This window comes from Podarcis erhardii, assembly GCF_964252035.2.
Source record: "Podarcis erhardii genome assembly, chromosome: 14".
Classification (NCBI taxonomy): Eukaryota; Metazoa; Chordata; class Lepidosauria; order Squamata; family Lacertidae; genus Podarcis; species Podarcis erhardii.
Window position 1 is genome coordinate 41,973,255 of NC_138503.1, and position 11,008 is coordinate 41,984,262.

Consider the following 11,008-nt stretch of genomic DNA (forward strand, 5'->3'; position numbering starts at 1 on the left):
GCTTATTTCCTTCACATCTGAAGGGAGGGTGTTCCACAGGGTGGGCGCCACTACCAAGAAGGCCCTCTGTCTTGTTCCCTGTAACCTCACTTCTCGCAATGAGGGAACCGCCAGAAGGCCCTCGGCGCTGGATCTCAGTGTCCGGGCTGAATGATGGGGGTGGAGACACTCCTTCAGGTATACAGGACCGAGGCCATTTAGGGCTTTAAAGGTCAGCACCAACACTTTGAATTGTGCTCGGAAACGTACTGGGAGCCAATGCAGATCTCTCAGGACCAGTATTATGTGATCCCGGCGGCCACTCCCGGTCACCAGTCTAGCTGCAGCATTCTGGATTAATTGCAGTTTCTGGGTCACCTTCATTGCAGTTTCTGGGTCACCTTCATTGCAGTAGTCCAAGCAGGAGATAACTAGAGCATGCACCACTCTGGCGAGACAGTCTGCGGGCAGGTAGGGTCTTAGCCTGCGTACCAAGTGGAGCTGGTAGACAGCCACCCTGGACACAGAATTAACCTGCGCCTCCATGGACAGCTGTGAGTCCAAAATGACTCCCAGGCTGCGCACCTGGTCCTTCAGGGGCACAATTACCCCATTCAGGACCAGGGAGCCCCCTGTCCTCCCAAAACAGTACTTCTGTCTTGTCAGGATTCAACCTCAATCTGTTAGCTGCCATCCATCCTCCAACCGCCTCCAGGCACTCACACAGGACCTTCACCGCCTTCTGTACCGTACTGTCCTCCTTACCACTGTACTGTCCTCCTTATAAACTCTTTGGGTAACGAGCTCCGCTAACCTGGAAGTAGGTGTTCTGGGTAGCAAACCTTGCCCCGGGATGCGAGTGGAAGTCACACGCTGGTGGCGTGGCAGCAGTGGGAGGCCCCATTAGCAAAAGCCTGCCACAGGATAAGAATGGTTCCAGGTTAGGGACGGACCGCTGGAACGAATTAAGTTCATAAATGGAGGTACCACTGTATATCTGCACATCTGTAGTGACAAAATGCAAACTGTGTTTTTAGGGAATTGTCAAACATCTGCAGATTCAGCCCAAAGACCTGGAAGTGTACATTGAACAGATGGAGAGAGTGTTGCGGTGCTATCTTCGAAGAGTCCAGTGGCTTCTGTCAGGTGTGTACTACCTCTAAGGAGGAGAAGTCGCTGCAGTGTTGAATAATATCTGTTTATTGCCCTAGGATACAAAGCTAATTCACACAGCCTTGGGAGGGAAGTTTCCTTTCACTAGATCAGTGCTTCCCAACCTTGGGCCTACAGCTGTTTTTGGACTACAACTCCCATTATCCTTAGCTAGCAAGACCAGTGGTCAAGGATGATGGGAATTGTAGTCCAAAAGCAGCTGGAAGCCCAAGGTTGGGAAACACTGCACTAGATAATGGATTGAGGCTGAGAGAGAATTAAGTGGTCCAAGATAATCCAAGGTGTTTGCAATTAAGCAAGATTTTGAACTCAGTGTTGTCCTGCTCAAAGCCAGAGCTCTACTCAGTGTACTAAACGTTATCTCGGTCTCACCCACAAATTGCCTTCTACAGTCCCCCCAGTAATTCTTCATGTATAAAGAAGATAATAGATATTTTGACAAAATTGGATGGGTATATATTACCTCCCCAGCCAACCTTGAGTCACTCCAGGAGGCAGCACCACCTCTCAGGCTGGATCTACATTGATCTTCTAAGCGTTATAAAATATAATGTTCTATAATGTTTAATGGCAGTTTCCCTTTGCCGGGGGCTCGCTGCTCTGAAGCGGCCTCTGGTGTCACATTTTAATAACACATTTTTTAATGTTATAAACGATGAGTGTAGATCCGTCCTCAGTTTTCTTCTCTGTAATCTCAGGGTTGTCTGTTGTAGAATTCAGCAGGGAGGAGGATGGGAACAAAACTAGAATGAGTTGCCTCTGCCTGTCATTGACTGTGGCTCCTCCAGCTGTTGATCTTCTTGACCCACTAGCCCTAAAGGACACATCTCTGCTCTAAACCTAACGGAGAGAAGGCTTTGTTTTGTGTGTGGTGGTAGCAGCAGCATCAGCAGCTGCTCTTACAGCCACACCCCTAGAGCTGACTCTTCCACCATGGAGTGGCCAGCCAAAGGATTAATGGAGAAAGCACACGTAACATTCCAGGGGTGTTCATAGGAAGCAGAGTTTGACCAAAAGACAAGACCAACATTGCTCCTTTCTTAAGACATTGCATGAGAACAGCTAACATTTTGCCATTGCAATAGTTGTGAGATAGAAATTACAGAGGAGAGGTGATAACTATTTGCAAGTCGGCTTCCAACATTTGAATAGCCCATAGCTCACATGTAGTTTATTATTAGTTAATATTGTCACTGTCGTTTTAAAAAAAAACTATGAGTGAGAAATGAAGACCTAAAGATGGTAACCGGTGCAAGGCCACTTGAGTTTAATTACTGAGCTGAGAGACAAGCTAGATGCAGTGGTGACTAGGGATGGGATTCACTGTCCTGCGGCTGTTCAGTTCCACCCACCCCCACATCATCTGTGTGCAAACCCCATAATGGCCTTCAATTCCCATAATGGCCCATAATGGCCTTCAATTCCCCTGTGTTACAAAAACTAAGGGTGTTGCGGAGTGAAAGGAACCTTACAAATCGGGACAGAAGCAGTGCCATTATAACCACGAAAACAAATGCAGTAACACCCATAATGGCCTTCAGCCCATAATGGCCTTCAATTCCCCTGTGTTACAAAATCTAAGGGTGTTGCGGAGTGAAAGGAACCTTACAAATCGGGACAGAAGCAGTGACATTATAACCACAAAAACAAATGCAGTAACACCCTTCCCCATCTGAATGTGCAGCCTACCTGCTCATTTCATTTCTTTTTTTAAAAAATAGGTAGTCGTCGATTGTTTGGTGTCGTTTTGGAAGCGAATGTTTGCATCCTGATTGATACGTCTGGTTCCATGGACCGTTCTTTGCAGGAGGTCACAAAAGAGCTCACCTCCCTTATCTGGGAACAGCTGAGGAAGAATAATGTGAAGTAAGGAAGGTGCAGAGGTGACCTTAAGATGAGGGAGAAATGCAAGTCAGTTCAGATTTAATGGCGAACTTATCGAATTTGCTCTTTCCGAAACAATTTGAAAACCAAAACACAGCCATGCTTATAAATTCACACGTATCCAAATTTTGCAATGCAGTTCTCCATCTATTGTTCACCAAAATACATATATTAGGGGGAAATCTGCACAAAAATGAAAAATAGCATGCATTATAGTAGGAGAAATTGCTTACAAAAATATGTCCATAAATCAAGACTATACACAAAAAATGTGTTTATAAGGTGAAATTTGCACTATAATGCTGAAGAATTTTCATGAGGATTTTTTTTTTTAAAGAATCTGCAAATTGCTGCAGAAATGTGGAGAATTGAATTTAAGATTAGAAAAAAGGAATTGTTGAGAGGACCCTGTTTTGGGGTATCAACTTGCTTTCCCACCATAGTACCCCCCCTTATGGATATTCAAATGCTCTCATATGGCTTTCCTCAAGTGTTTCTTCTCAGAAAGGATAAAATGTTGATTTAGTTACATGTAGTGACTGGCTTGTGTTTTGGTCCTTCTAAGATGTATCTGAAGAAAGCTCATACCAATAACAAACTTAGTTGGTCTCTAAGGTGCTACTGGAAGGAATTTTTAAATTTTGTTTCTGGCAGCCCAAATGATACAACCATGCCTGTTTCCACCAGCTACTACACGATGCCATGTTTCAATTTCAGTAACTCAGTTAGGAGGGGTTATTATCTCTAATTCTCCACCCAGAATGTGTGGGAGATTCCCATAGGAGATTATAATTTCACGGCATAAATAATTCTTTTTTACTTTTTGGTTTTTAATCAGTACAGGCATCTTGTGCAATATCCTTTTAACACTCTTGTGCAAGCCTTAGTGAGGCAAGAATCATTGCATAAATCAGGCGCCCCCACCCCCCCAGGACCAATGCCAGTGATTACATAGGACACGTAGCTTAGGTCAAATCAGGCCACGACTTTATTGATTACATATGAAAAGGTTTGGCAAGGCATTGGAAAACCGTTTGAGCATTAGGCAGCCTACTGAGGTTTGGGGTCAACCCAAGGCAAAGAGGACCTAATGACACACATCAAATAGGTACCCCTTGCAGGGTTGCCATCTCAAGGAGTGCTATGGCCTAGCCCCCACCTGGCCTTCTGGACAGAAGCAGCTTCTCCTGGGTCCCTTTAATGAGATACACCTGCAGGCTACAACCTCCCCTCCACCAAAGACTTACCCAATGCCTTAACCACCAAAGTTGTAACAATTGCTATGAGGTAGGCGAAAGCAAAGGACAGAGTCAGTATGTCCCTTGGGCAAATTCCTACTGGGCCCTGAATACAGCAACCAACAGTTAACCATAGTAAGGTCAAGCACCACACAATAGCCACCACACAAAGGGCAGAGGAAGATTCTGCGACAAACTGGACAAAGAAGTGGACTAGGCCCCTGGTGCTTCTCCTGTGTTGGATGAAAAGGAGAGAGAGAGAAAGAGAGAGAGCTGGGTGTCATCGGCCATGTTTAATGATAACCTCCATCTTTATGTCCAGACCAAACCCTGTGGTTTTGTTTCTAGCAGAAAATTAACTACAGCCTCAGGAACACCTGCCTGGGCATTAGGCAACCAGCTTAGATAATACAAAGAGGCACGTTTCACGGCAAAAAGATTGTGGGTGGAGCTAAATGTTTTCTTTTGCCCAACAGATTTTGCATGCCAGTTGAATGTTGAAAGCTGGGCTTTTCTCAGCTCCGTTGTTGATATGGCAGTCTTAGCTGGCTTAATGTTTTGACGGACACACCTCTTTCTCATCAGGTTCAGTCTCATCAGCTTTGCCGAAGATGTTGACGTTTGGCAGGAGTGCCTTGTGGAGGCCACAAATGAAACATGCCATGACGCTGTACAGTGGCTGTCAACATTTCACGCTCATGGGAATACATCCATTCTCAAGGCTTTACGGGTTTGTTAAGCAGGGCAGAGGGTTCTGTGTGCACCAGGGTCCCTGTGGCAGAGAGTGGGTGTCTCCCTACTGAAGACCTCTAGCTGGCATGCAGCTATTACTGTGGCTCCATCTCTGTTCTGCTGGAAGTTTCCGCCTCCTAGAAAATTCCAAATGAGAGTCCACCATTTTGTTTGTGACTTGTTGAGCTTGGAGGAAGCGCAGGGACTAAGCCATTCGAAGTGTTAGGTTTAGCATTGTGCAAACAAAGCTGTGAAGCATAGACAGCTAGAAAGAGCCAATTATTCCCCCTGATTGCCTGTGGGGTGAACTATATTTCACCATAGTGTGCTTCTGCATAACCTGATTATTATATAGGTTATGCCATTCTGCTCTTTCAGAGAGCTTTCAGCCTTCCGGAGGTTGAGGCTTTGTACGTTCTGACTGATGGAAAACCAGACACCAGCTGCAGTTTGGTCCTGAAAGAAATTGAAATGCTTTTGAAGAAACGAGGAATTATAATCCACACTATTTCGTTTAATTGCTCAGACAGGTATGTTTTGCTTTGCTGGGAAAAAAGTTGGCTTTCTAATCTTTTTTTTTTGGTTGACATGAGGGAAAACATGGATGAAGCTGGCAATTGAACAGAAGGTTCTCCATTTCCACGAGGTCTTCCACTTCAAACTGCATGATCCGTAAGGTTAGGACTGGAGCTGCACTGGTTTTGAAAGTTTCCCCAAACTGCATCATCCATGCACAAGAGGGAGGGATCAGCAGGCTTTGGGACAATTCAAGGTTCACAGAACTAGCAAAAAGAGAGAGGCATACCTTTATGGGGAGAAACCCAGGGAGTCAGAACATGCTCAGAATGCTCGCTAACAGTGAGAGATGGGCGAATAGAAAACCAGAGGGGTCCAATATTATTTTAATAAAGTGCATTCATTTAAATGTTTAACTACTTGTTTTAATAAACAAAAACCAAGAACGAACCTCACTCTTAATGTTCCCAGGGACTTGGTTTGATCTGAAACCAGAAGTTACAAGCAAATGTGAATTATTTCTCTGGGCAGGGCTGATGCAACATAACAGCGATGTCACCCACATTGAAATGACATTCTTAGAAGAGATGTGATGATAACACTCATACCTATTTGAAAGATAGTACAAAGAACTCTCCCCACCCGCATCCCTCTTGTCTTCCACAGAGCAGCTAATGACTTTCTTAAGAAACTGGCCTTCCAGACGGGTGGGCGCTACCATCGGTGCCACGGGGATGTGGACGGACAGATGGCAGCACATCGGCTACTATCGGAAGGCTTTAAGGACGAAGATGTATGTTGAGTTGATGTAGCTTCTCCTGCTGTACCTTATTTTTCACTCCAGATCCCAGCACATGGGATCCTGTGTAGTACCATGAAAGTCTGTCTGGTCCTTTGAGCTGCTAAGGCAAGCATGGGAATCTTGATATGTACCTCCATCCATCAACAAATAACAGGTTTTTCCCTCCCTGTTATTCCAAAAAGAAAATCTCCAGAGAGTTCCTTTTGGGTCATAGCTCATTCTGCTTTTTTGAGCAGTTTCACATGGCGAGTCATTTATGGAAGGAGAGGCTTCCCTTCTGGCTTTGGCAACCACAAACAAATTGACATGGGAATATGACTGGTTTCTTTGGGGCCTCCTCCGCCCTCACTGACGTCCTCTTCAGGCACCAGGGAGGGTCTTCTTGTGAGCAACGAGGACTCGCCAGCTTTCCCCCTCCATTTCTGGGTCTGAATGATTTATTTCCCAGCACCGCACATGTACACAGTCGTGTGCAATTCGCTCACACTTAAGTGGGGAGACGCCTGTATGTGTGGTTTGTCTCTGCCACAAGTAATCCATTCCAGTGGAGTCACTTTAAAAGCCTAACCTTTATAGACTCCTGTAAATGACTCCAAGTCATTTATAGTCAACTCCTTTTAAAAATATTTTGAATCACAGGTTCTCATCTCTCTAATGCCAATGCCTATTTTATTGATGTGTTCAAGTGCTGTAAGCTTAGCCATTTCAGATTGATCCCATATTTTCTTAATCAACTCTGTTTTACTAGTGGTTTTTTAAATACCCTTCCATAATATAGCAAATACGTTTCTTGCATTTGGAATTACATATAAAACTGCCTTGTGTTTATCCAGGCTAATAACTATTTTTACTGCAGCCAGTAAATTTTGCAATGGTTTGGGTTTAAGGTTTAACTGGGAAAGTGTCCTCAATCAACTTTATCACCAGACTTCAAAAACATTGCTTTCTGATTTTTCCATCACCATACATGAACAAAGTCTCCCCTTTCCTCCTGACAAATTCAGCATTACCTTCTCCTATATTATATATTTTATGAATTCTCTATGCTGCCATATGCCCCCTTAAAACAGTTTTCCCTGGTTGCAATAGAAAAACAAGATAAATAAATATCATAAACATTCCCATAGCTCTTCAGGAACAGTCATTTCTCTATCTCTATTCCACTTAACCTTTTTATTTATTTATTCCGCCTATCAGGAACCGGATCCTAGTGTGAACCCTGCTTTGGCAAATGGGGATGCAGGCTGGGGACTTGGGCTGTGTTAGGGAGTGGAGCTGACAGAGTCGGATAGGCTTCCCGGATCCATCCCTTGCCCATTTAAGCAGTCCACACCTGGGGCACTACCTGTTTGTATGCTTCCTGTACACATAGATGAACCAATTTAAGAGGGCAAGGCAAGCACAGGGCATATCTGCAGATAGACAGACGTATCAGTTCTCTAATTTTCTGATTCATAGTTGTGCCTATGAAAAGTGAGGTGAGATTAGAGCTAGTCAGATCTGTCCAGTTTGGTTTCTCTCACTTCCTCATTTTTCTGCTCTTCAGTTCTCTCTCTACATTTCTACATCATTTTGTAAAAACATTTTATTTTCTTTACCGATAAATTTCCATCCATCCAAAGACATGAATTCTTTTTTCTTTTTTCAGGATCCAGCTTTCCCCTTGTTTGAAGGAGATGATTTAAAGAAACTTGTTGACGAAATCGCAAAAGCTAGGAGCTATTTAACACAGGCCAAGTTCTTTAAGTGAGTGGCTATCTGTTGGCTTTCGGTAATGGCAAATTTTCCTAAAACATGACTCTTTGTTACAATGGCCACTAATTCCATGCTGATCAAGGAATTCATGCATTGCATGGATAAAGTGGGTAGATAAAAGATTTCCTCCCTCTCTCAAAATGCTGGAACATGTGGCTGTTCAATGAAGCTGAATATCGGGAGATTCAGAACAGACAAAAGAATGTACGTACTTCTTTCATAGTTAAACTATGGAACCTGGGCTCCCTGTTTTTAGTTTAATTCTTCCTATTCTAATTTTGTAAAATGTATTCATACTTAAGTGTGCTTTTTAATGTGCACCATTCTTTTCAGCTTTTCATATTTTGATACTTATATCAAATATAAATCTACTTGGTTGAAATAAATTAATTGTCTCCTATTTCTTTTGTTAGATCGCTATTAGAAAAAAAGAATGTAAACCAGAAGGACCGCTGTCCATGAAACAGTTGCCTTCAGGTATAATACTTTTTTAAAAATCCTCTGAAATCATAGAATTGTAGAGCTGGAAGGGACCACGAGGGTCATGTAGTCCAACCCCTTGCTATGCAAGAATCTTTTGCCCACCGTGGGGATTGACCCTGAGATTAAGAGTCTCATACTCTACCAATTGACAAAATGTCTACTGTATATGTGCTTTCCAGATGACATTGCTAAGTAGACTCAGGCTTTGGATTAGCAACAATGGAGACTGTACTACAGGTGTGCTCAAGGGGTGTGCTGAGGTTGCTCAGGCACCCGCTAAAGTTTCAAGAAAGTGGATATCAAGGAACACAGATAGAGATGCAGGCAGAATAAAAAGGCTGGAATTGAGGTGTGGCTTCTGACCAGATCTGTCTCAGGGAGTGATTGGCTCCAGCAATTGCAGTAAGGGAGAAAAAAGGACTCCTTCTCCCTCCTCCACTGACAGAAGCCTTTTTCTGCATCTGTCTCTTGTCTCACTGCTCTGTCTCTGTCCAAGCTCCACTTTCCATCTTTTGCGGAAAGAAATCTGTGAGAGTGAGGGGCTGCTTTTGCAGCTTGCAAGCAAGGAGGAAGAAGAGCCACCCTGCCCTCTGCCCTCCAAATCTGCTTGACATGATGATGATGATAATTTATTATTTGTACCCTGCCCATCTGGCTGGGCTTCCCCAGCCACTCTGGGCAGCTTCCAACAAAGATTAAAAACAGATAATAATAATAATAATAATAATAATAATAATAATAATGTCACACATTAAAAACTTCACAGGAAAAATCTTCTGTTTTGACTTCTTGACTACTCCTGTTGTGGTTATTTTGTTAGCATTTTGCCTACTTACCTCTCCCCTATCCTTATTTGTTTGTCTAATCATTTGCGCTTCTTCCTTCACTGAAACAAATGAATCAAGGGGCTGTCCACACGTATGGGCCATACCATTAGACAGAGTAAGATGGCTGCCTGGTGTTTTTCTTAAAAAGCAGGTTTTCTAACTGCACAAATTCCCTATCAGACACCCAACACTAAGAAACTCAAAGGCCAAATTAACTCAAAGGATGCTTTGCTCCTCACTTAGGTCCTGTATCAGGGGGCCATTTCCCCATAGGAGTAATTAGTTCTTCTGGGCTTAAGGAGCTGGGTGTGTAACCATGAATATAGGCAAAACCTCACTCAGATTTTAGTTGCTTTTTGCACCAGGGCCTTAGGCAGAAAGTTTGCTCCCATCACCTGACCAGTTTTTATTAAGGGATGTTGTTTTTTAACAGGACACGGAGACAGCAAAGGAGGACTTAATGGAACTTTATCAGCTCCATATCTGGGATGGCAAATGCGTCTTCATGAATCCACACATCCTTCAATGAAAACGAGTGCACCTTTCAGCTGGGTTTTCATTCTGATTTCTTTGCTTTTCCTCAAACATTTGTGCCATCCAAAACTGGGGGGCAGTGCGAGTGGCTCCAAAATCCAGCAGACACGTGCCTGATTGATCCCCCCGTTTGATCTAGAAAAATACAATTAGACACTTGAGTATGATCAGACCGCATCTGAATGAGAGTTGCACCGTGTTCTCCAATTGCTTGTTTCAGCAGCAGCTTGCCCAGAGGTCTGTAAAGAATTGAGTGCATTGCAAAAGCTTGGGGAGCCTTTCAAGGAAATGCAATTCAAACACTTGCTGCAAACCAGCACTGTCTCTCATAAAGAAGGACGAAACATTGTAGTCTGGGTGCCATATCAAATGGAGATCCTAGCTGTCCTCCTCCTAGGCTCTTAGCCAAGGAGCAAACTGGAATCACAGAACCCATGATTGCTGACACAGATGCATCATGTGGTTTTAAAACCGAGGTGAACTTTCAGTCATGTGAAATTGGCACTAGAAATGGGACCAAGGCAATATGACATATGCTGATGGGAACCAGCTGTACTGGCTAACTGCCATGTGAAAAATTTCTTCATATGGGGCGTCCCCCTCTCCCCTTCTTTCTCCCTTTATTCCTCTCTTCCAAAGATTGGGAAGGTTTTGCCATTCATCTTTTTAAAAGAACACTACCTCTAGTCCTTGATAAGATGAACCCAGGTAGTTTGTGATTTTGATTAAGTGCTCTGCATTAATAGAAGCACACATTCTGTCAATGTCTTGTAAAGCTGTGGATGGGATCCAATGCTGGCCGGCGTAGTCCCATTAAAATCAATTCAGTTATATAAGTCCACTGATTTGTGTGGGGCTTTTCTGAGTGTGACTTGGTTGGATATCATCTCCTGTTTCTGGTTGAACATATATTTTACCCACATTAGCGTTTTGCAAAGGAGAGGAACAAAGTCTCCATAGTGTCATGAACAAACTGGAGTCTCCAAACTCAATAAACCATTGTATTTTTCTGACTGTTGAATGTCTCTGTCGGTCATCCAATTAGGGAAAGGGTGGTGGTTAAAAGGGTGGTGTGTATTAATTTG

At 43.5% G+C, this 11,008-nt stretch overlaps 1 protein-coding gene across 3 annotated transcripts in view; it reads left to right on the plus strand.

Moving 5' to 3' along the window:
• VWA3A (von Willebrand factor A domain containing 3A) overlaps positions 1–10,762 on the plus strand; it is a 51,400-nt gene extending 40,638 nt beyond the window's left edge. For all 3 annotated transcript variants that reach the window (XM_081839562.1, XM_081839564.1, XM_081839563.1), the window contains 8 exons: positions 1,017–1,125; positions 2,874–3,018; positions 4,860–5,004; positions 5,385–5,536; positions 6,189–6,315; positions 7,973–8,070; positions 8,493–8,556; positions 9,823–10,762. In XM_081839562.1, coding sequence (XP_081695688.1) covers positions 1,017–1,125; positions 2,874–3,018; positions 4,860–5,004; positions 5,385–5,536; positions 6,189–6,315; positions 7,973–8,070; positions 8,493–8,541 — 825 coding nt within the window. In that variant the 3' untranslated portion in view covers positions 8,542–8,556; positions 9,823–10,762. The remainder of the gene's footprint in view (positions 1–1,016; positions 1,126–2,873; positions 3,019–4,859; positions 5,005–5,384; positions 5,537–6,188; positions 6,316–7,972; positions 8,071–8,492; positions 8,557–9,822) is intronic.
• Positions 10,763–11,008: the final 246 nt, after the last annotated feature.